Source organism: Zonotrichia albicollis, chromosome 34, assembly GCF_047830755.1.
Source record: "Zonotrichia albicollis isolate bZonAlb1 chromosome 34, bZonAlb1.hap1, whole genome shotgun sequence".
NCBI classification, from domain to species: Eukaryota; Metazoa; Chordata; class Aves; order Passeriformes; family Passerellidae; genus Zonotrichia; species Zonotrichia albicollis.
In genome coordinates this window covers 1298753-1324006 of record NC_133852.1, presented here as the reverse complement: position 1 = coordinate 1324006, position 25254 = coordinate 1298753, and the positions used below count along the sequence as shown (strand labels likewise).

At 63.1% G+C, this 25254-nt stretch overlaps 1 protein-coding gene across 1 annotated transcript; it reads right to left on the bottom strand.

Moving 5' to 3' along the window:
* Positions 1 to 631: 631 nt before the first annotated feature.
* Positions 632 to 23918, bottom strand: LOC141726282 (plasma membrane calcium-transporting ATPase 3-like). Its single transcript, XM_074531027.1, is given in 23 exon segments — positions 632 to 801; positions 803 to 1002; positions 2221 to 2379; positions 4930 to 5037; positions 5971 to 6182; positions 7119 to 7332; positions 8079 to 8270; positions 9278 to 9384; positions 9483 to 9570; positions 10715 to 10900; positions 11530 to 11764; positions 12831 to 13072; positions 14035 to 14277; positions 15507 to 15721; positions 16356 to 16523; positions 16610 to 16651; positions 17192 to 17320; positions 17390 to 17515; positions 18537 to 18794; positions 19776 to 19973; positions 21179 to 21335; positions 21633 to 21705; positions 23771 to 23918. Coding segments are annotated over 21 exon segments (3507 nt in total). The 5' UTR covers positions 21330 to 21335; positions 21633 to 21705; positions 23771 to 23918; the 3' UTR covers positions 632 to 767.
* Between the last annotated feature and the right edge of the window lie 1336 nt (positions 23919 to 25254).

The following is a 25254-nucleotide window of genomic DNA, read 5'->3' as shown; positions in this document are numbered from 1 at the left end:
GGGAGGGGTCCCCCAATTTCAAAGGAACCCCATTTGAAGAGGGGCGGCCCCCAATTTGAGGGGGGGGTCCCCAATTTAAGGGGGGGTCCCCAATTTCAAATAGACCCAATTTGAGGGGGGGGGGGTCCCCAATTGAAAAGGAGAGAGGGTCCCCAATTTAAAGGGGAGGGGTCCCAAATTTGAGGGGGGGGTCCCCAATTTAAAAGGGAAGGGATCCCGAATCTGAGGGGGTCCCCAATTTAAAGGAACCCAATTTAAGAGGGAGGTCCCCAATTTTAAGAGTGGGGGTCCCCAATTTTAAGAGGGGGGGTCCCAAATTTTAAGAGGGGGGGTTCCCCAATTTAAAAGGGGAGGGATCCCAAATTTTAAGGGGGGGGGTCCCCAATTTACAAGAAGAGGGATCCCGAATCTGAGGGGGGGGGTCCCCAGTTTTAAGGGGAGGGATCCCCAATTTTAAGAGGGGGGTCCCCAATTTGAAGAGGGGGGGGTCCCAATTTTAAGAGAGGGGGGTTCCCAATTTGAAGGGGCGGGTTCCCCAATTTTAAGAGGGGGGGTTCCCCAATTTTAAGGGGGGGGTCCCCAATTTTAAGAGAGGGGGTTCCAATTTAAAAGGGGAGGGGTCCCCAATTTTAAGGGGGGGGGTCCCCAATTTGGGGCGGATTTTTTGGGGCCCCCCCCCCCGCTCAGAGCGAGGTCTCGAGGCTGTGCAGCCGCCCCGGGGGGGGGGCAGAAGAGCCCGGGGGGGGGCGCGGGCCGTGGGGGGGGGTCTAGTGGTTGTTGTTGCGATTTGGGGGGGGGGGCGCGGATGGGCGGGGCCTCGCTCTCGGCGTCCGTGTCGTCGATCAGGGGGATGTCGCGGGTGTCCCCAAAAATCAGCTCGGCGTGGGGGGGCACCCCAAAAGGGCCCCCCCCGCCCACGATCAGCCCCAGGGGGGGCTCGGCCGGGGCAGGGGGTGGGGGACCCCCCCCCAAATTGCTGCGGAAGGCGCGGACCACCCGCATCTGTGGGGGGGGGGGGGGGGGGGGGGAGAGGGGGAGAATGAGGGGGGGCAACCCGAAAATAGGAAGTGACCCCCCCCACACCAAAAAAACAATAAAAATATAAAAAATAAAAGAAAAAAAAAAGTTAAATAAAAAATGAAAATATAAAAGATAAAAATAAAAAATAAAAATAAAGAATAAAAATAAAAATTAAAAATAAAAAAAGATAAAACCATAAAAATATAAAAATAAAAGAAAAAAAAAAAGTTAAATAAAAAATAAAATATAAAAGATAAAAAATAAAAAATAAAAATAAAGATAAAAATAAAAATAAAAATAAAAAAAGATAAAAACATAAAAAATAAACATAAAAAATAAAAAATAAAATAAAACATAAAAATAAAAAATAAAAATAAAAAAATAAAAATTAAAATAAATTAAAATAAAAATAAAGATAAAAGATAAAAAATAAAATAAAAATAAAAAAATAAAATAAAAAAGATAAAAAGATAAAAAATAAAAATAAAAGATAAAAATAAAAAATAAAAATAAAACATAAAAAATAAAAATAAAAGAAAAAAAATAAAAATAAAAAATACAAAATAAAAACAATTAAAAATAATAAATAAAAATAAAAAACAAAATATAAAAAGTAAAAAATAAAAATTCCCCACCCAAAAAAAAAAATCCCTACCCCCAAAAAAATCCTTTCCCAAAAAATTCCACCCCCCCAAACCCTCCCACAGTGATTTCAACCCCGAATTGATTGGGGGGAGGGGAAGGGAGACAACGCCCCAAAAATATAAAGTGACCCCCCCCCAAAAAAAATCCCTCCCTTAAAAATCCCCCCTAAAATAATCCTCTCCCCCTAAAAAATCCCCTACCCCAAAAAAATCCCCCCTAAAAAAATCCACCCCAAAAAAACCCTCCCCTAAAAAATCCTTTCCCCAAAAAAATTCCCCCTCAAAAAACATCCCAGAAATTATTTCCCAACATTTTAGGATTTTCCTCAAATTCTAGGATAAAAAGGGAATTTTGGGGGGCAGGAAAACCCAAACCCCCCAAAATCCTCCCCTAAAAGACCCCAAAACTCCCATTTTCCCCTTGGAATTTTCCAAATTTTGGGATTTTTCCCCAAATTTTTGGGGGATTTTCCCCAAATTTCAGGCCTTTTCCCGAATTTTAAGATTTTTTCCCCCCAAGTTTTGGGATAAAAGGCGGGAATTTCGGAGGTCTCACCTGGGTCTGGATGCGGCTCAAGCCCCTGACCCACAGAACTTTCCCCCGGCGCAGCTCGGCCGCGTCCAGCTCGGCCTGGTCAGCGTGGCCGGAGCCCTCGGACCACTGACCGCCCGCGGGGCCGGGGCACTGCGGCCCCCCCGGGACACACACCAGCACCTGGGGACAGTGGGGACACCTTGGGGACATTGGGGACACCTTGGGGACACCCCGGGGTCAGTGGGGTCAGCGTGGCCGGAGCCCTCAGACCACTGACCGCCCGTGGGGCCGGGGCACTGCGGCCCCCCCGGGACACACACCAGCACCTGGGGACATTGGGGACACCTTGGGGACATTGGGGATATCCCTGTGACACTCTGGGGTCAGTGGGGTCAGCGTGGGGTCAGTGGGGTCAGTGCGGTCATCGGGCTCCGGCCACTGACCGCCCCCGGGGCCGGAGCACTGCGGCCCCCCCGGGACACACACCAGGGCCTTTGGGGACATTGGGGACACCTTGGGGACATTGGGGACATCCTGGGGTCAGTGGGGTCAGTGCGGTCATCGGGCTCCGGCCACTGACCGCCCGTGGGGCCGGGGCACTGTGGTCCCCCTGGGACACACACCAGCACCTGGGGACATTGGGGACACACTGGGGACATTGGGGACACCTTGGGGACATCCCTGTGACACCCTGGGGTCAGTGGGGTCAGTGTGGTCATCGGGCTCTGGCCACTGACCGCCCGTGGGGCCGGGGCACTGAGGCCCCCCCGGGACACACACCAGCACCTGGGGACATTGGGGACACCTTGGGGACAATGGGGACACACTGGGGACATTGGGGACACACTGGGGACACCTTGGGGACATTAGGGACATCCCTGTGACACCCTGGGGTCAGTGGGGTCAGTGTGGCCGGAGCCCTCGGACCACTGACCGCCCGTGGGGCCGGGGCACTGAGGCCCCCCTGGGACACACACCAGCACCTGGGGACAGTGGGGACACCTTGGGGACATTGGGGACACCACAGGGTCAGTGGGGTCAGTGTGGTCATCGGGCTCCGGCCACTGACCGCTCGTGGGGCTGGGGCACTGCGGCCCCCCCGGGACACACACCAGCACCTGGGGACATTGGGGACACCTTGGGGACATTGGGGACATCCTGGGGACACCCTGGGGTCATTGGGGTCAGTGGGGTCAGCGTGGCCGGAGCCCTCGGACCACTGACCGCCCGTGGGGCCGGGGCACTGCGGCCGCCCCGGGACACACACCAGGGCCTTTGGGGACATTGGGGACAATGGGGACACCTTGGGGACACCTTGGGGACATTGGGGACATCCTGGGGACACCTTGGGGTCAGTGGGCACACCCTGGGGTCCGTGGGGTCAGCGTGGCCGGAGCCCTCGGACCACTGACCACCCGCGGGGCTGGGGCACTGCGGCCCCCCCGGGACGTACACCAGGGCCTTTGGGGACATTGGGGACAATGGGGACATCACAGGGACATTGGGGACATCCCTGTGACACCCTGGGGTCAGTGTGGTCATCGGGCTCCGGCCACTGACCGCCCGTGGGGCCGGGGCACTGAGGCTCCCCTGGGACACACACCAGCACCTGGGGACATTGGGGACATTGGGGACACCTTGGGGACACTCTGGGGACACCTTGGGGACACCCCAGGGTCAGTGGGGACACCCTGGGGTCAGTGGGGGTCAGTGTGGTCATCGGGCTCCGGCCACTGACCACCCGTGGGGCCGGGGCACTGAGGCCCCCCTGGGACACACACCAGCACCTGGGGACATTGGGGACAATGGGGACATCACAGGGACATTGGGGACATCCCTGTGACACCCTGGGGTCAGTGGGGTCAGTGTGGTCATCGGGCTCCGGCCACTGACCGCCCGCGGGGCCGGGGCACTGCGGCCCCCCCGGGACACACACCAGCACCTGAGGACAGTGGGGACACCTTGGGGACATTGGGGACACCTTGGGGACACCCTGGGGTCAGTGTGGTCATCGGGCTCCGGCCATTGACCGCCTGCGGGGCTGGGGCACTGAGGCCCCCCTGGGACACACACCAGCACCTGGGGACATTGGGGACACCTTGGGGACATCACAGGGACATTGGGGACACCTTGGGGACATTGGGGACACCACAGGGACACGCCGGGGTCAGTGGGGTCACTCCAAGGACAATGGGGTCAGTGTGGTCATTGGGCTCTGACCACTCTGGCCACTGACCACTCAAGTGGCCAGAGCACTGCAGCCGCTGGGGTCACACCCCGGGACCTTTGGGGACAGTGGGGACATCCTGGGGACAATGGGGACAGTGGGGGTCCCACGGAGCGTGGGGGTCCCCCCCCATAGGTCAGGGGGTTCTGTTGGGGGGGGGGTCCTTTGGGCTCCCCAAGGTTGGGAGTTCCGTGGGTCTGGGGTCTCATGGGTGGGGTTCCCCAGGTGGTTGGGTGTTCCCAGGTGGGCGTGGCTCCCCGGTGGGCAGGGGTCTCCAGGTGGGCGGGGGTCCCAGGGCGAGGGTCCCCAGGTGGGCGGGGTCTCACGGGTGGGCGGGGTCTCCAGGTGGGCAGGGGTCCCCAGGTGGGCGGGGATCTCGTGAGTTTGGGGGTCCCAGGGCGAGGGTCCCCAGGTGGGCGGGATCTCATGGGTGGGCGGGGTCTCGCGGGTGGGCGGGGTCTCGCGGGTGGGCGGGGTCTCACGGGTGGGCGGGGTCTCCGTACCTGTCCCCAGACGAGCTCCCCCACGCCCACGAAGAGGCACCAGAGCCACTGCTCGGCACTGAGGGGGGAGCAGCTGAAGGGCTTCCCCCCGAACTGCACGATCAGCACCTGGCGAGGGGACACGGGGGGGACACGGGGGTCACACACCGCCCCCGACACCCCCATGTCCCCACAATGTCCCCACAATGTCCCCACAATGTCCCCTGTGTGTCCCCATAGGGAGCAGCCAAAGGGCTTCTCCCCGAACTGCACAATCAGCACCTGGGGGGACACAGGGGAGACATGAGGGGACACAGGAGGGGACACGGGGGTCACACACCCACCCAGACACCCCCATGTCCCCACAATGTCCCCACAATGTCCCCAGTGTGTCCCCTGTGTGTCCCCATAGGGAGCAGCTGAAGGGCTTCTCCCCGAACTGCACGATCAGCACCTGCGGAGAGGACACGGTGGGGGGGGGACACAGGTGGGCATGGGCGTGACAAAGCCCCCCCAGATACTCCCCAGCCACCTCTGTGTCCCCACAATGTCCCCGCAATGTCCCTGTGCCCCACCTGCACGGCGAAGGTGCCCAGGATGGTGCAGAAGATGGGGTTGGCGCACACGCCCTCGAAGATGTTCCTGTGTGTCCCCATGTGTGTCCCCATGTGTGTCCCCATGTCCCCACATGTCCCCTGTGTGTCCCCATGTGTGTCCCCATGTGTGTCCCCAGGTGTCCCCAGGTGTCCCTGTGCCCCACCTGCACGGTGAAGGTGCCCAGGACAATGGCGCAGAAGATGGGGTTGGCATTGAGATACCCTCAAGACGTTCCTGTGTGTCCCCATGTGTGTACCCATGTCCCCACACATCCCCAGGTGTCCCCAGGTTCCCCAGGTGTCCCGGTGCCCCACCTGCACGGCGAAGGTGCCCAGGACGATGGCGCAGAAGATGGGGTTGGCGCACACGCCCTCGAAGACGTTCCTGTGTGTCCCCATGTGTGTCCCCATGTCCCCACACATCCCCACACATCCCCAGGTGTCCCCAGGTGTCCCGGTGCCCCACCTGCACGGCGAAGGTGCCCAGGACGATGGCGCAGAAGATGGGGTTGGCGCACACGCCCTCGAAGACGTTCCTCTCGCCGTGCAGCTTGCGCGCGTTGAGCTCGTTGAAGAGCTGCATCAGCACGAACGTGTTGAAGATGATGGTGAAGTGCTCCGAGGGCGGCGCGTGCAGCGGGGCAGCGCGGCCGCTGTCGATGTCAAACAGCACCTCCCCTGTGGGGACATGGGGACACCTCTGGGGACACCCTTGGGGACATGGGGACACCCATGGGGACACCCTTGGGGACAGCAGCTGCTCCGAGGGCGGCGCGGCCGCTGTCGATGTCAAACAGCGCCTCCCCTGTGGGGACATGGGGACAGGGACATGGGGACACCACTGGGGACACCCCTGGGGACACCCTTGGGGACATGGGGATACTCATGGGGACACCCTTGGGGACGTGGGGACACTCGTGGGGACACTCATGGGGACATGACCATGGCTGTGGGAAATCATCCCCTATGTCCATTGTCCCGTCCCCAGTGTCACTGACCAGCGAAGAGCAGGGTGAAGATGACCAGCAGCTGGTAGGGGCTGTGTCCCACCATGTCCCACCATGTCCCCATGGGTTCCCATGGATTTCCATGGGTTCCCACCATGACTGACCGGCAAAGAGCAGGGTGAAGATGACCAGCAGCTGGTAGGGCATGTGTCCCACCATGTCCCCATGGGTTCCCACCATGTCCCCATGGGTTCCCATGGATTTCCATGGGTTCCCACCATGACTGACCGGCGAAGGGCAGGGTGAAGATGACCAGCAGCTGGTAGGGCATGTGTCCCACCATGTCCCACCATGTCCCCATGGGTTCCCACCATGTCCCCATGGGTTCCCATCACCCAAAGGTTCCCATGACTGACCGGCGAAGAGCAGGGTGAAAATGACCAGCAGCTGGTAGGGCATGTGTCCCACCATGTCCCACCATGTCCCCATGGGTTCCCACCATGTCCCCATGGGTTCCCACGGGTTCCCATGGATTTCCATGGGTTCCCACCATGACTGACCAGCAAAGAGCAGGGTGAAGATGACCAGCAGCTGGTAGGGGCTGTGTCCCACCATGTCCCACCATGTCCCCATGGGTTCCCATCACCCAAAGGTCCCCATGACTGACCAGCAAAGAGCAGGGTGAAGATGACCAGCAGCTGGTAGGCGGCGTGGCCCAGGATGTTGCGCAGCATGGTGCCCGACACCAGCGGGTGGTCGCGGCCGTAGGGCCGGCGCAGCAGCAGCGCCTCCGTGGGCGGCTCCGTGGCCAGAGCCAGCGAGGCCAAGGTGTCCATGATGAGGTTCACCCAGAGCATCTGCACCGCCTTCAGCGGAGAGTCCTGGGACAGGTGGGCACAGGTGAGCTCATTGGAATGGGACAGGTGGGACAGGTGGGACAGGTGGGCTCAGGTGGGCACAGGTGAGCTCATTGGAATGGGACAGGTGGGGACAGGTGGGCACAGGTGAGCTCAGGTGGGCTCAGGCCAACGTGTCCATGATGAGGTTCACCCAGAGCATCTGCACCACCTTCATTGGAGAGTCCTAGGACAGGTGGGCTCAGGTAGGCACAGGTGAGCTCAGGTGGGATCAGGGGAATGGGACAGGTGGGCACAGGTGAGCTCAGAGGAATGGGAGAGGTGGGCACAGGCCAGCGAGGCCAAGGTGTCCATGATGACGTTCACCCACAGCATCTGCACCACCTTCATTGGAGAGTCCTGCAGACAGGTGGGACAGGTGAGACAGGTGGGCACAGGTGGGCACAGGTGGGCTCAGAGGAATGGGAGAGGTGGGCACAGGTGAGCTCAGGTGGGCTCGGAGGAATGAGACATGTGAGGACAGAGGGATGGGACAGGTGGGCACAGGGGGACGGTGTGATTCGGACCCAGGCGACCCCACCTGCCCAGGTGACCCCTCACCTGCCTGATGCACGTACCAGTGATAGCCACCATGATGGCCACCATGCTACCCAGGTAAATCCCATCTGTCCTTATGTCCCACCTGCCCAGGTGAGCTCACCTGTGTGATGCACGCCCTGGTGAAAGCCACGATGCCCATCCCCATGTCCCACCTGCCCAGGTGAGCTCACCTGTGTGATGCAGGCCCCGGTGAAGGCCACGATGACGGCCACCACGTTGACGGTGAGCTGGAACTGCAGGAACTTGGCGATGCTGTCGTAGACGTTGCGGCCCCACATGACGGCCTTGACGATGCTCGAGAAGTTGTCGTCGGTCAGGATGATGTCCGAGGCCTCCTTGGCCACGTCCGTGCCCGCGATGCCCTGGGGGACATGGACAGGTGACACCCAGGTGGGCACAGGGATGAGGAACCCCATGGTGGATCCCCAAGGTGACATCAAAGTGACACCAAGGTGACCCCAAATGGGTGAGGGGACATCTGAGGCCTCCTTGGCCACATCCGTGTCCGCGATGCCCTGGGGGACACCAACAGGTGACACCCAGGTGACACCCAGGTGACCCCCAGGTGGCCACAGGTGATACCCAGGTGACCTCAGGTGACCCCAGGTGACCCCAGGTGACCCCCAGGTGGCCACAGGTGACCCCCAGGTGACCCCAGGTGACCCCAGGTGACCCCAGGTGACCCCCAGGTGACCGCAGGTGACCACAGCGATGGGGAGGGGTCCCCATTTTGGGAGAGGGAGATCTGGAGTCTTGGGGGAGGGGGGGTCCCATTTGCAGGAAGGGTCTTGAGAGTCCAAATTTGGGGAGGGGTCTCAGGAATCCCAGTTTGGAGTGGGGTTCTGGGGGTCCCAATTAGGAAGGATTTTCCCACTTTGGGGAGGGGTCTTGATATTTGGGGAGGGGTCTCCAGAATGCAAATTTGGAGTGGGGTCTGGGGGTCCCAATTTGGGGAGGGTTCCCAGGGGTCCCAATGTGGAGAGGGGTCCTGTGGGTCCCATTTTGGGGAGGGGTCCCATTTGGAGGAGGGGTCCCATTTTGGGGAGGGTTCTCAAGAGTCCCATTTTGGGGAGGGGTCTCCGGAATCCCATTTTGGGGAGGGGCTGTGGGGGTTCCAATTTGGGGAGGGGTCTCATTTCGGGGAGGAGTCCTGCTATTTGGGGAGGGATCCCGCTATGTAGGGAGGGGTCCCGCTGTTTGGGGTGGGGTCTCGCTATGTGGGGAGGGGTCCCATTTTGGGGAGGGGTCTCATTTCGTGGACAGTTCCCATTTCGGGAATAGGTCCCGCTATTTGGAGAGGAGTCCCGCTATTTGGTGAGGGGTCCCGCTGTTTGGGGAGGGGTCCCGCAATTTGGGGAGGGGGCGTTACCATGGCGAACCCCACGTCGGCCTTTTTGAGGGCGGGGCCATCGTTGGTGCCATCGCCGGTGACAGCCACGACCTGGCGCTGGTCCCCGATGGTGCTGTCGATGATCCCTGGGCACGGGGGGGGGGACAGGTGAGACCCCCAGACCCCCCCCCCGAGACCCCCGGGACCCCCCCGAGACCCCCGGGACCCCTCCCCAAATTCGCACCTTTCACCAGGGTGTGTTTGTCGGTGGGCGATGACCGAGCCAGGACCCTCAGCTTGGGCCACACCTTGTCCAGGCGCTCCTGCTCCACCTGGGGGGAACTGGGGGGGTGAGACCCCCGGAGACCCCCCTGGGACCCACCAGGGACACCTCGAGACCCCCGGGGACACCCCGAGACCCCCAGGGACACCTCGAGACCCCCAAGGACACTCAGGGGACACCCAGGGACCCCTCAGGGTCACCTGAACCACCCCAGACATCCCCACACACCTTGTCCACGTGGTCCTGATCTACCTGGGGGGGTTTGGGGGGGGTGAGACCCCCGGGGACCCCCCCAGGGACACCTCGAGACCCCCAGGGGACAGCCCGGGACCCCCAGGGACCCCTCAGGGTCACCTGAACGCCCCCAGGGTCACCTGAACCACCCCAGACATCCCCACACACCTTGGCCAGGTGCTCCTGATCTACCTGGGGGGATGAGACCCCCGGGGACCCCCCCCCAGAGACCCCCCCAATGCCTCCCAGTTCCTGTTCCAGTTCCTCCCAGTGTCCCCAGTGTCCCCAATCCCGCTCCCAGTGCTCCCAGTCCCTCCCAGTGCCCCCAGTGTCCCCAGTGTCCGCAATCCCTGTCCCTCCCAGTGTCCCCCAGTGTCCCCAGTGTCCCCAGGGCCACCTCTCCGCTGTCGTTGCGGATGCGCCGGTTGAAGTCCTTCCCCTCCAGGCACAGCCAGTGTCCCCCAGTGTCCCCAACCCCCATCCCAGTGTCCCCAATGTCCCCAGTGTCCCCAGTCCTTGTCCATCCCAGTGTCCCCCAGTGTCCCCAGCCCCCATCCCAGTGTCCCCAGTGTCCCCCAGTGTCCCCAATCCTTGTCCATCCCAGTGTCCCCAGTGTCCCCCAGTGTCCCCCAATGTCCCCAGTGTCCCCAGTGTCCCCAGGGCCACCTCTCCGCGGTCGTTGCGGATGCGCCGGTTGAAGTCCTTCCCCTCCAGGCACAGCCAGTGTCCCCCAGTGTCCCCAACCCCCATCCCAGTGTCCCCAGTGTCCCCAACCCCTGTCCCAGTGTCCCCAATCCCTGTCCATCCCAGTGTCCCCAGTGTCCCCAACCCCTGTCCCAGTGTCCCCAATCCCTGTCCATCCCAGTGTCCCCAATGTCCCCAATGTCCCCAGTGTCCCCAGTGTCCCCAATCCCTGTCCATCCCAGTGTCCCCAGTGTCCCCAGTGTCCCCAGGGCCACCTCTCCGCGGTCGTTGCGGATGCGCCGGTTGAAGTCCTTCCCCTCCAGGCACAGCCAGTCGCCGCCGCCGCCCGCGGGGAGGATGCCGCACTTGGCGGCGATGGCGCGCGCCGTGTCCAGGTTGTCGCCCGTCACCATCCGCACCGTGATCCCCGCGCGCTGGCACTTCCGGATGGCCTCGGGCACCTGCCACACGCACTGTCCCCGTGCTGTCCCCACGGTGTCCCCACAGTGCCACCCTCCTGTCCCCCCGGTGTCCCCCCAGTGCCACCCTCCTGTCCCCGGTGTCCCCGCAGTGCCACCCTCCTGTCCCCGGTGTCCCCATTGTCCCCCCAGTGCCACCCTCCTGTCCCCGGTGTCCCTCCAGTGCCACCCTCCTGTCCCCGGTGTCCCCGCAGTGCCACCCTCCTGTCCCCCCGGTGTCCCCCCAGTGCCACCCTCCTGTCCCCCCGGTGTCTCCATTTCCCCCCATGTCCCCTATCCCCATGTCCCCTCATGTCCCCACGCCCCCCATGGCCCCTTTGTTCCCATTTCCCCCCATGTCCCAATGTCCCCCCAAGTCCCCATTTCCCCTCATGTCCCCACACGCCCCAATGTCCCCATGTCCCCACGCCCCCCATGCCCCCCATGTCCCCCCATGTCCCCATGTCCCCCACGCCCCCGTCCCCACCTCAGGCCGCACGGGGTCCTCGATGCCCACGATGGCGATGCAGGTGAGCTCCCCGACCACGTCCCCCCGTGTCCCCCATGTCCCCATGCCCCCCCACTTCCCCTTTTCCCCCATGTCCCCATTTCCCCCCCGTGTCCCCGCACACCTCGGGCCGCACGGGGTCCTCGATGCCCACGATGGCGATGCACGTGAGCTCCCCGACCACGGCGGCCTCGTCGTCCCAGGGGGGCTCAGGCCGGGCGGGGAAGTCGCGGAAGGCGAGGGCGAGGGTCCGCAGCCCCCCGGCCGCCATCGGCTCCACCACGCGCCGCACCAGCTCCTCCCGCTCCGGCCCGCCCAGCGCCCGCGGGGCGCCCGCCGCGTCCAGCATCGAGGTACACCTGGGAAAGGGGGGGGACAGGTGAGTCGTGGGGACAGGTAAGGGGTTATGGGCGCCCCCCGCGTCCAGCATCGAGGTACACCTGGGAAAGGGGGGGGACAGGTGAGTCGGGGGGACAGGTAAGGGGTTATGGGCGCCCCCTGCGTCCAGCATCGAGGTACACCTGGGGAGGGGACAGGTGAGATACAGGGGGGACAGGTGAGTCACGGGAGGGGGCTCCCTCCCCCAGGCTGGCACCCATGGCCCTGCCTGCCCACGTGTGCACCCAGGTGTGCCCCCCTCTCACCTGCGCAGCACCATCTCGGAGGCACTCTTGCAGAACAGCCGGTACCATGCTTATAGCCCTACCTGCCCCCAGGTGTGCCCAGGTGTGTGCCCAGGTGTGCCCCCCCCCTCACCTGCACAGCACCATCTCGGAGGCGCCCTTGCAGAGCAGCCAGTACCATGCTCATAGCCCTACCTGTCCCCAGGTGTGCCCAGGTGTGTGCCCAGGTGTGCCCCCAGGTGTACCCAGGTGTACCCAGGTGTGCCCCCCCCTCACCTGCGCAGCACCATCTCGGAGGCGCCCTTGCAGAAGAGCCGGTACCGTGCTCATAGCCCTACCTGTCCCCAGGTGTGCCCAGGTGTGTGCCCAGGTGTGCCCCCAGGTGTGCCCCCCTCTCACCTGCGCAGCACCATCTCAGAGGCGCCCTTGCAGAGCAGCCAGTACCATGCTCATAGCCCTACCTGTCCCCAGCTGTGCCCAGGTGTGTGCCCAGGTGCCCCCAGGTGTACCCAGGTGTGCCCCCTCCCTCACCTGCGCAGCACCATCTCGGAGGCGCCCTTGCAGAACAGCCGGTACCATCCCTCCTGGGCCGGCACCCATGTCCCTACCTGTCCCCAGGTGTGCCCCCAGGTGTACCCAGGTGTGCCCAGGTGTGCCCCCTCCCTCACCTGCGCAGCACCATCTCGGAGGTGCCCTTGCAGAGCAGCCAGTACCATGCTCATAGCCCTACCTGCCCCCAGGTGCCCCCAGGTGTGCCCAGGTGTGCCCCCAGGTGTGCCCCCAGGTGTGCCCCCCCCCTCACCTGCGCAGCACCATCTCGGAGGCGCCCTTGCAGAAGAGCCGGTACCCCCCCTCGGGCCGGCGCGTCACCGTGCTCATGGATTTGCGCTCCGAGTTGAAGGTGAACACCTTGACCAGGTGCTCCTCGGGCACCTGCGCCCGCTCGGCCTCGGGGTCGCGGCCCAGCGCCAGCGCCAGCCCCAGCAGGGCACACTCGGTCTTGTTGCCCACGTGGCGAGGGAGGGCCCCGGGCGCCTCGGGGGGCTGCAAACGGGCACAGGTGTGGGCACAGGTGAGGGGACAGGTAAAGGGGACAGGTGAGGGGACAGGTAAAGCACAGGGACAGGTAAAGGGGGCAGGGATAGGGGGCAGGTAAAGGGGGCAGGTAAAGGGGGTGGGCGCAGATAAAGGGGGGAGGTAAAGGGGCAGGTAACGGGGCAGGTAAAGGCTGGGAGAGGTGAGTGGCACAGGTAACGGGGCAGGTAAAGGGGTGGGGGCAGGTAAAGGGGGCAGGTAAAAGGGGCAGGTAAAGGGGCAGGTAAAGGGGGCAGGTAAAAGGGGCAGGTAAAGCGGCGGGGGCAGGTAAAGGGGGCAGGTAAAAGGGGCAGGTAAAAGGGGTGGGGGGCAGGTAAAGGGCCAGGTAAAGGGGGCAGGTAAAGGGGCAGGTAAAAGGGGGCAGGTAAAGGGGGCAGGTAAAGGGGGCAGGTAAAAGGGGCAGGTAAAAGGGGTGGGGGCAGGTAAAGGGGGCAGGTAAAGCGGCGGGGGCAGGTAAAGGGCCAGGTAAAGGGGGCAGGTAAAGGGGCAGGGGGCAGGTAAAAGGGACAGGGGCAGGTAAAGGGGGTGGGAGGGCAGTAAAGGGGGCAGGGGAAGGTAAAGGGGACAGGTGAGGGGGGCAGGTAAAGGGGGCAGTTAAGGGGGTGGGGGGGGCAGGTAAAGGGGTTGGGGGCAGGTAAAGGGGGTGGGGGGGGCAAAAAACTCCCCTAAAATTCCCCCCAAACCCCCCAGACTTCCCCAAATTACCCCCCCAAATCACCCCCAAACCCCTCCCAGTGCCTCCCAGTGCTCCCAGTTGGCCTCACCAGGATCTTGCTGGTGTAGGCGCTGTTGATGGTGATGGCCTGGGCATGTGACCCCCTCCCCAAACCCCCTAAAACCCCCCCAAAATCCCCCTAAAATCGCCCCCAGACCCACCCCAGCCCCCTCCCAGTGCTCCCAGTTGGCCTCACCAGGATCTTGCTGGTGTAGGCGCTGTTGATGGCAATGGCCTGCGCCAACAGGTCGAGCGTGGGGGGCGCCAGCGCGGCGGGGGCCGGGGGGCGGCTGAAGTGCGACCCCCCCACGTAGGCCTGTACCACCGTCATGCGGTTGGTGGTCAGCGTGCCCGTCTTGTCCGAGCAGATGGCCGTGGCGTTGCCCATGGTCTCGCACGCGTCCAGGTGCCGCACCAGGTTGTTGTCCTTCATCATTTTCTGGGGGGGAGTTTGGGGAAAAATTGGGAAAATTGGGGGAAAATTGGGGGAAAAATGAGAAAAAACAGGGTAAACAGAGGGAAAAATGAGAGGGAAATGGGGGGGAAGAAATAGGGAAGGAAATTGGGCAAATGGGGTAGGATGGGAGCAGGTTGTTGTCCTTCATCATTTTCTGGGGGGAGAAAGGGAGGGAGTTTGGGGAAAAATTGGGGGAAAATTGGGAAAAAATTGGGAAAAAATAGGGGGAAATGGAAGAAAACGGGAGCACGTCGTTGTCCTTCATCATTTTCTCGGGGGAGAAGGGAGGGAATTTGGGGAGAAAATTGGGAGAAATGGGGAAAATGGGAGAAAAAAATGCAAATGGCCAGATGGACAAATGGACACGGAAGGACAAATGGACACAGATGGACAAACGGACGTGGATGGACAGATGGCCAGCTGGACACAGAGAGATCATAGAGAAATGGATATGGATGGACAAATGGCCATGGAGGGACAAATGGCCAGATGGACAAATAGCCAGATGGACAAATGGGCATGGATGGACAAATGGCCAGATGGACAAATGGACATGGAGGGACACATGGACACAGAGGACAAATGGCCAGATGGACAAATGGCCAGCTGGACATGAACAGAGAGATGATGGTAAAATGGACAAGGATGGACAAACGGACATGGGGGGACAAATGGACATGAATGGACAGATGGCCAGCTGGACACAAAGAGGGAGATGATGGCAAAATGGACATGGATGGACAAACGGGCATGGAGGGACAGATGGCCATGGAGGGACAAACAGACATGGAGGGACAGATGGCCAGCTGGACACTATGGGCACGATGGAAGATGATGGAGAAATGGACACGGATGGAGAAATGGACACAGAGGGACAAACGGACATGGATGGACAAATGGCCATGGAGGGACAAGTGGCCAGATGGACAAACAGCTGGATGGACATGAACAGAGAAATGATGGAGAAATGGACATGGATGGAGAAATGGACATGGAGGGACAGATGGCCATGGAGGGACAAACGGACATGGAGGGACAAATGGCCATGGAGGGACAAGTGGTCAGATGGACAAACAGCTGGATGGACATGAACAGAGAAACGATGGAGAAATGGCCACGGATGGAGAAATGGCCATAGATGGACAAATGGACACAGACGGACAGACGCCCAGACAGACAAACGGACACGGACGGACAGACGCCTCGCCCACCTTGACGGAGTAGGCCAGCGAGATGGTGACGGCCAGCGGGAGCCCCTCGGGCACGGCCACCACCAGCACGGTGACGCCGATGATGAAGAACTTGACCCAGTACTGGACGTAGACCGGGGCGCACTCGGCCAGCCAGGGCCGGCCCTGCACCACGAAGGTCTCGATGACGAAGTAGAGCACGAGGATGATGACGGTGATGGCCGACATGGCCAGGCCTGCGCGGGGACACGCTCAGGACACGGTCCCACAAAAGGGTCACCGTGTCCCTGTCACCCTGTTTGGGGACACCGAACCCTCTGGTGTGTGCGGTCACTTGGGTCAGTTTGGCCTGGAGCACTGGTTTGTCCTTCTTGGGGACACCTCGTGTCCTTGTCCCCACCCTCAGGACATGTCCCCAACCCTTTGTCCCCTCATTTGGGGACCCTGATCTGCACCCTCACTTTGACCTGTGGCACCAATTTATCCTTGGTGCCACCCTGGGGATGTGTCCCCAACCTGCTCACAGTGTCCCCACCCCTCAGGACATGTCCCAAATATCCCCAATCCCTTGTCCCCTCATTTGAGGACCCCAATTTGCACTGTCACTTTGGCCTGTGGCCCCTGATTTGTCCTCGGGGATGCGTCCCCAACCTGCCCACACTGTCCCCACCCCTCAGGACATGTCCCCAACCCTTTGTCCCCTGATTTGGGGACCCTCAACCCCCCCGTTTGCATTCTCAGTTTGACCCGGGGCACTGATTTCTCCTTGGTGCCACCTCGGGGATGCGTCCCCAACCTGCCCACAGCGTCCCCACCCCTCAGGACGTGTCCCCAACCCTTTGTCCCCTGATTTGGGGACCCCAGCCCCACCTGCCTTCCCGATCTGCACGGCCAGCTGGGTCAGCTTGGCCTGGAGCACGGACTTCTCCTTCTTGGTGCCACCTCGGGGCCGTGTCCCCGCGCCATCGGCCGTGTCCCCTCCCTCGGCGCTCTTGAGCGGCTGCATCTCCATGGCCACCGCGCCGTCCTGCCGCTTGCCTGGGGACACCGGCCACGTGGCAGGGGGACAAGGGGGGGACACGGGGAGGGGGCTTTGGGGATGTCCCCACCCGACCCCAAAGCACCTTTGGGTTGTGGGGTGTCCACGGCGCCATCCTGGGGCTTCCCTGTGGGACAAACGGGGGGTGGGGACACCCCGAAATGTGACCTGGGGATGGGGGGGGACAGGGAGGGGGGGTGGCACTGGGGGGGGGAGTGGCAGTGGTGGCACTGGTGGGGACAGGGATGGGAGAGGGGGAGCACGCAGGGACAGAGGGGACAGAGGGGGACAGAGGGTCTGGAGACCTTGGGGACAGAGGGTCTGGGGGCCTTGGGGACAGAGGGGACAGAGGGTCTGGGGTCCTTGGGGACAGAGGGGGACAGAGGGTCTGGAGACCTTGGGGACCCTGCAGACCTCTGGAGACCTTGAGGACAGAGGGGACAGAAGGGCCCTGGAGCCCTCAGGGACATGGGAGAAACTTGGGGACAGAAGGTGACAGATCCCACAGAGTCACCAGCCACCCATGGTGCCACCAGTGCCACCTCCCATGGGGCCACCAACCACCCCCGGTGCCACCCAGCGCCATATTCCTTGGGGACAGTGCCAAGCAGTGCCATCCCCTTGGGGACACCCCAGCGCCAGCAGCCACCCCCAGGTGTGGCGTCACCTTTCTTGTCCTTGCCGTCGTCCTCGTCGTCCCCCGCGGCGCCCAGCAGGGTGAAGATGATGCCGCTCTGCGAGTTCACACCCACGGCCGTCACCACCATCCTGCCCGAGCCCTCCATGACGTGGGTGCCTGGCGGGGACATGGCGGTCACGGCGCTGTCCCCCCGGTGTCCCCCGGGTGTCCCCAAACGTCCCTCACCCGAGAGCAGCAGCGGGTCCTTGTCCAGGGACTTGCGCACGTGGTCGCTCTCCCCGGTCAGGGCGCTCTCGTCGATCTTGAGGTCGTTGCCCTGGATCAGGACCCCGTCGGCCGGCAGGAGGTCACCTGCGAGGGGACAGGGCCACCGCGGTGTCACCCGGGTGTCCTGGGGTGTCCCCAGACCAAGTGTCAGGGTTGTGTCCCCATGGTGTGACCAGGACCCTGTGGTGTGTCCTGGTGTCCCCTGGGGTGTCCCCAGATTAGGTGTCAGGGCTGTGTCACCATGGTGTGACCAGGACTCTGTGGTGTGTCCTGGTGTCCCCTGGCGTGTCCCCAGATCAGATGTTGGGGCTGTGTCACCACAGGGTCACCAGAACCTTGTGCTGTGTCCTGGTGTCCCCTGGCGTGTCCCCGGATCAGGGGTCAGGGCTGTGCCACCATGGTGTGACCAGGACCTTTTGATGTGTCCTGATGTCCCCTGATGTCCCCTTGTGTGCCCATGGGCATGGGGACACAAGAGGACATGAGGATGGGGACACAGTGATGGCATTGGGATGGGGGATGGTGACACAAGGGTGGGGACAGGGGATGGGGACACAGTGACTGGGACAGGAATGGCATCAGGATGGGGATGGTGACACAGGGATGGAGACAGGGGATGGGGACAGGGGATGGTGACATGGGGATGGGGATGGGGACAGGGGATGGCATTGGTGGGGAGACAGGGGATGGGGACACAGGGACTGGGACAGGAATGGCATCAGGATGGGGATGGGGACACAGGGATGGGGACAGGGGATGGGGACACAGGAATGGGGATGGTGACACAGGGGTGGGGACAGAGGATGGGGACACTGGGATGGGGACAGGAATGGCATCAGGATGGGGATGGTGACACAGGGATGGGGACAGGGGATGGGGACACAGGAATGGGGATGGTGACACAGGGGTGGGGACAGAGGATGGGGACACTGGGATGGGGACAGGAATGGCATCAGGATGGGGACGGTGACACGGCGATAGTGACAAGGGATGGACGTGGCAGCTGAGATGTCCCCAAGAGACGCCATCAAGATGACGACACGCAACCCCACCACAACTCCACGCCCTCCGTCCCCGCCGTGTCCCCACCCTCTGTGCCACTCACCGTACTTGACCTGCACGACGTCCCCCACCACCAGGTCGGCCACGGGCACCTGTGCCAGGTGTCCCCCGCGCAGGACGGCCACGCGCTGCTCGCGCTCCAGGCGGCTCTGCAGCCCCCGGAACTGGCGCTCCTTGCTCCAGTCGTTGGACGCCGTCACCAGCACCACGCAGGCCACCGAGAGCAGGATGGCCGCGCCCTCGATCCAGCCGGCCTCCGCCTCGCCCTCGTCCTCCGCGCCCCCCGACGCCTGCCCGCACGCTGGGGACACGGGACGGGGTGTGACGTGTGGGGACAAGAGGTGTGACATGTGGGGATATTGGTGACACGTGTGGGGACATGGGCGACACACGTGGGGACACGGGACGGACATGTGACATGTGGGGATATCGGTGACACAGGTGAGGACATCAGCGACACACGTGGGGACAGCAGGGATGGAGGTGTGACACATGGGGACAGTGGGGACGGAGGTGTGACACGTGGGGATATGGGCGACACACGTGGGGACAGCGGGACGGAGGTGTCATACGTGGGGACAGTAGGACGGAGGCATCACATGTGGGGATATCGGTGACACACTTGGGGACATGGGGATAGAGGTGTCACATGTGGGGATATCAGTGACACACGTGGGGACAGCGGGTCAGAGGTGTGACATGTGGGGATATCGGTGACACAGGTGGGGACATCAGCGACACACGTGGGGACAGCAGGGATGGAGGTGTGACACGTGGGGACAGTGGGGACGGAGGTGTCACATGTGGGGACAGAGGCATGACATGCGGGGATATCGGTGACACGTGTGAGGATATGGGCAACACACATGGGGACATCAGTGACACGTGGGGACACCAGGGACAGAGGTGTGACATGTGAGGACAGAGGTATGACATGTGGGGACAGGGGGACACACGTGGGGACATGGGGGGACATGAGCGACACACGTGGGGACATGGGCATTGCAGGTGGGGATACGGGAGAGAGAAGTGTCACATGTGAAGACATGGGAGACATGTGGGGACACATGGGGACATGGGTGACACATGTGGGGACACCAATGTCACGCGCAGGGACATGGCCAGGGGTGTAGGGGATGCCGGATGGGAATTTGGGGACATGGGGACAGCAGATGGGACACAGGGCAGGGGATGGCACCGGGACGGGGACACAGGGATGGGGACACAGGGGTGACAGCAGGATGGAGACACGGTGCCAGGGCCGTGGGGACAGAGGTGTCACCTTCATCGGCGGCGCCGGGGGGCGCGTAGAAGGACAGCCCGAGGGACACGAGGGCGGCCACCTCGAGGATGACGAGGGTGACATCCTGCAGCGCCTCCCACACCAGCGCCGCGAAGCTCTTGGGGCGCCGCGGGGGGATCCAGTTCCGGCCGAACACCCGGCGGCGGCGCTCCAGCTCCGGGGGAGCCTCGGACAGCCCTGGGGACACGGCTGTCACCCCACGGCCATCCTGGGGACACCCTTGTCACCCACATGACACCCTGGGGACACGGCTGTCACCCCACGGCCACCCTGGGGACACCCCGACAGCCCTGGGGACACCCCTGTCACCCCCATGACACCCTCACACAGCCCTGGGGACACGGCTGTCACCCCACGGCCATCCTGGGGACACCCCTGTCACCCCCATGACACCCTCACACAGCCCTGGGGACACGGCTGTCACCCCACGGCCACCCTGGGGACACCCTTGTAACCCTCATGACACCCTGGGGACACCCCTGTCACCCCTGCAGTCACCCCGGGGACACGGCTGTCACCCCACGGCCACACTGGGGACACCCTTGTCACCCCCATGACACCCTGGGGACACCCCTGTCACCCCTGCAGTCACCCTGGGGACACGGCTGTCACCCCACGGCCACCCTGGGGACACCCCTGTCACACCCATGACACCCTCACACAGCCCTGGGGACACGGCTGTCACCCCATGGCCACCCTGGGGACACCCCTGTCACACCCATGACACCCTCAGACAGCCCTGGGGACACGGGTGTCACCCCATGGCCACCCTGGGGACACCCCTGTCACCCCTACGGCCACCCTGGGGACCCTTAGAGAGCCCTCGGGACACGGGTGTCACCCCCCTGGCCACCCTGGGGACCCCTGGGTGGTTTTGGGGGGTCCAGGGGGAGTTTTGGGGGGTCCCGGTTGGTTCTGCAGGGTCCCAGTGGGTTCTGTGGGGTCCCAGTGGGTTTTGGGGGGGGTCTCAGTGGGTCCCGGTAGGTCCTGGGGGGGTCCCGCTGGGTTTTGAGAGATCCCGGTGGGTTTTGGGGGGTCCGGGGGTTCCCGATGGGTTTTGGGGGTGTCCCAGTGGGTTCTGGGGGTCCCCGTGGGTTTTGGAGGGTCCCGGGGGTGTTGGGGTGGGTTTTGGGAGATCCCGGTGGGTTTGGGGGGGTCCCGGTGGGTTTTGGGAGATCCCGGTGGGTTCTGGGGTTCCCGGGGGGGGTTTCCCCGTGGGTTTGGGGGGGTCGCGGGGGGTCCCGGTGGGTTCTGGGGGTCCCGGTGGGTTTGGGGGGGGTCGCGGGGTGTCCCGGTGGGTTCTGCGGGATCCCGGTGGGTTCTGCGGTTCCCGGTGGGTTTGGGGGGGTCCCGGGGGGCTCGCGGCGGTCGGGGGGCGTTACCGTCGGTGGGGGAGGTGCGCAGGCGGCGGCAGAGCCCCGGGACCCCCCCCAGGTCCCGCTGCAGCCTCAGGAGCGCCTCGGAGCCGCGGAGCTCCATCAGCGCCCGCAGCTCCGGCAGCGCCAGCCCGAAACCCCCCCCGGCGTCCCCCATGGCGGCCTGCGGACAGCGACAGCGTGGGGACAGCGATGAGGATGGCAATGGGGACAGGGGACAGCGATGGGGACACCGCTGGGGCCATGGGGACAGAGGTGGGGACAGGGGACAGCACTGGGAACAAGACCGGGGACATAGGAAGAGGGATGGGGACAGGCCTGGGGACATGGGGACAGCGCTCAGGGTTTGGGGACAGCGCTGGGGACACGGTTGAAGGCCTGGGGACACATCAGAGCCGGGGGACACCGAGCACAGCACGGGGACAGCAATGGGGACAGGGCCAGCCCACCCGGCCCTCACCTGTCAGCGCTGGCGGGGCCTGGGGGGGGTCTCGCCGGGGGGGGCCCGGCCGCCCCCCCTGTCCGGGAAACACCTGGGGACAGCGGGGACACCTGAGGGGACAGTGGGCATGGCCCCGCCCCCCGGGGACACCGGTGACCACCAGTGACCACCAGGAACTCCCAGTTCCTCCCAGTAAATTCCAGTTCTCCCCAGTCCCCTCAGTCCTTCCCAGTGACCCCAGTAAATCCCAGTCCCCCCCAGTACTCCCAGTTTGCCCCAGTCCCCCTAAGTTCCTCCCAGTAAATCCCAGTCCCTCCCAATTCTCCCCAGTAAATCCCAGTCTCCCCCAGTTCTCCCAGTTCTCTCCAGTCCCCCCAGTCCCTCCCACTGCCCCCAGTACATCCCAGTTCTCCCAGTCCCCTCAGTCCCCTCAGTCCCCCCAGTTCACTCTCGCTCCGCCCAAGCCCCGCCCCCTCCTGTCCATCCCACGTTTTCAGCCAATCAGCGCCCGTGCCCAGCCCCGAGGCCCCGCCCCCAGCCCTGCGGCGGCGCGCGCGGACTGCGCCAAACGGGGGGCGGGGACTCGGGACGGGGGCTGGACCTGCCAGCCCATATATGGGCAAAACTACGCCCACCACGTCAGGAAAACCAACGCCCCCGTGCTGTAAACCCCGCCCACAGCTGGAAAAGCCCCGCCCACAGCGCGGCACAGCTGGGCACACGTGGGCTCCCAGTAAATCCCAGTAAGTCCCAGTTTGCTCAGTGAGCCCCAGCCAGTCCCAGCGTCCCCAGCAGCTCACGGCTCTCCCAGTGCTCCCAGTATGTCCCAGTTCACCCAGTGAACCCCAGTAACCCCCAGTGCTCCCAGTATGTCCCAGTTCACCCCAGTAACTCCAAGTTCACCCAGTGAACCCCAGTAACCCCCATTGCCCCCAGTAACTCCCAGTATATCCAGTTCACCCAGTGAATCCCAGTAACTCCCAGCGCCCCCAGTAACTCCCAGTGCCCCCAGTAATTCCCAGTGCCCCCAGTATGTCCCAGTTCACCCAGTGAATCCCAGTAATTCCCAGTGCCCCCAGTAACTCCCAATGCCCCAGTAACCCCCAGAGCCTCCAGGAACTCCCAGTCCCTGCTCACACCTGTCCCTGACACACTGGGACACATCTGGGCACACCTGGACACACCTGTCCCTGACAGACCTGACACACCTGGGCACATCTGTTCCTGCCCCACCCGGTCACACCCGGCCCTGTCACCTGGACATCCCCGACACACCTGGTCACAGCTGGTCACACTAGTCCCCACCACACCTGGCCACTGCTGTCTGTGACACCTGGACATCCTTGACACACCTGGACATGCCTGGCCACCCCTGTCCCCACCACACCTGGACACCCCTGGCCCTGCCACACCTGGACATTCCAGACATATCGGGCCACACCTGGCCACCCCTGTTCCCACCATTCCTGGCTCTGTCCCACCTGGTCACACCTGGACATCCCCAACACACCTGGACACACCTGGCCCTGTCCCACCTGGTCACACCTGGACATCCTCGAAACACCTGGAAATCCCTGACACACCAGGACACACCTGGCCCTGTCACACCTGGACATTCCTGTCACACCTGGTCACACCAGGTCACACTTGACCACTCCTGTCACACCTGGACACATCTGGACACACCTGTCCCTCTCACCCATGGCCACCCCTGTCACACCTGGACACATCTGGACACACCTGGCCCTGTCACACCTGGTCAGCTCTGTCACACCTGGACACACCTGGTCACCGGTGGCCATCCCTGTCCCCCCCACCCGTGGCCACCCCCGTCCCTGTCCCCGCACATCCGTGTCACCGTGTCACACCTGCTCACAGCTGTCCCCACCAGCCCTGGCCACCCCCCCTCCCCCTCCCGCAGCCTCACACCTGCCCAGGTGCCCCCCCCGCTCTCTCCCCCCTCCCCCGGCCCCCCCAATCTCCCCCTTTCCCCCCTCTCCCCCTCCCCCCGCATCCTCCCCCCCTCCCCCCTCCCGCAGCCCCGCGCGCTGCCCCCTCCCCCGCCCCTCCCCCGCTCCCCCCGCGCCCCCCCCGGTACCGGATTCCCCCCGGAGCCCCCCCAGAGCCCCCCCGGCCCCGCGGGCCCCCCCCGGTACCGGTCCCGGCCCATCGGTCCCGGCGCTGCGGCGCTGCCGGAGGCGCTGCGGGCCGGGGGCGGGGCCTGCGAGGGGGCGGGGCTGGGGAGGGAGGCCACGCCTACTGGGTGGGAAACCCCCCCCCCATACCCACCCCCCCCCACTCCGTCCGCGATGTCGCTGGTGGAGACCACCGAGGGTTGTCACCTCCTCTTTGTCACCTCCTCTTTGTCACCTCCCCTGTGCCACCCCCTCAGTGTCACCCCCCGTGTGTCACCCCCATCGTGTCACCTCCCCCCGTGTCACCTCCCCCCGTGTCTCACCTGTCCCCTCCTGTCCCCCATCCCGGGTGTCACCTCGGTGTTCCCATCCCTTGGAGGGCCAGGCCACCCACCCGGGGGGACATGCGAGGGACACAGGGGACAGGGAGGACACGGGGACACGAGGGACAGGGGGACGTGGGACACAGGGATGGGGGATGTGAGGGACAGAAGGTGTGGGGACACGGGGGACAGTGTCAGCTCAAGGGAAACGCTCTGTCCCTATCCCTGTCCCCATCCCTGTCCCATCTCTGTCCACTCCTTGTCCCTGTCCCTGTTCCCATCCCTGTCCTGCCCCGGTCCTTGTCCCTGTCCCATCTCTGTCCCACCCAATCCCTGTCCCCATCCCTGTCCCATCTCTGTCCATTCCTTGTCCCTGTCCTTGTCCCTGTCCCCATCCCTGTCCCATCCCCATCTCTGTCCTTGTGGCCATCCTTGTCCCCATATCATCCCTGTCCTATCCCTGTCCTGTCCCTGTCCTTGTCCCCATCCCATCTCTGTCCCACCCACATCCCCATCCCATCCCTGTCGCCATCCCAGTCCTCAACGCTGTCTTGTCCCTGTCCCCACCTCTGCCCACTCCTTGTCCCCATCCTTCTTGTCCCATCTCTGTCCCTGTCCCCATCTCTGTCCTGTCCCATCCCTGTCCATTCTTTGTCCCCATCCCTATCCTTGTCCCCACTTCTGTCCCATCTCTGTCCACTCCTTGTCCCCATCCCTGTCCCCATCCCCATCCCTGTCCCTGTCCCCATCCCTGTGCCCCCATCCTTGTCCCCATCCCTGTCCCCATCCCTGTGTCCCCATCCCTGTCCTTGTCCCCATCCTTGTCCCCATCCCTCTCCCCATCCCTGTCCCCATCTCTGTCCCTATCCCTGTCTTGTCCCCATCCCTGTGTCCCCATCCCTGTCCCGTCCCTGTGTCCCTGTCCCCATCCCCGTCCCCCCCTCCACGTGCCTTTTCCTCCGGCCCCGCCCCTTTCCCGCCCCCTCCCCGCCAATCACAGCGCGGCGCGCGCCCCTCCCGCCCTTTTTCACCAATGAGAACGCACGAGAGGCGTGGCCAGCGGCGATGACATCACCCTCATTCAGACCACTCCCCTTTGGCCCCACCCCTGCTCCTGATTGGCTGCTTGGGACAGAGATAATTGACATCTCTACTGACCAATACCAGAGCCGAGCGGAGCGG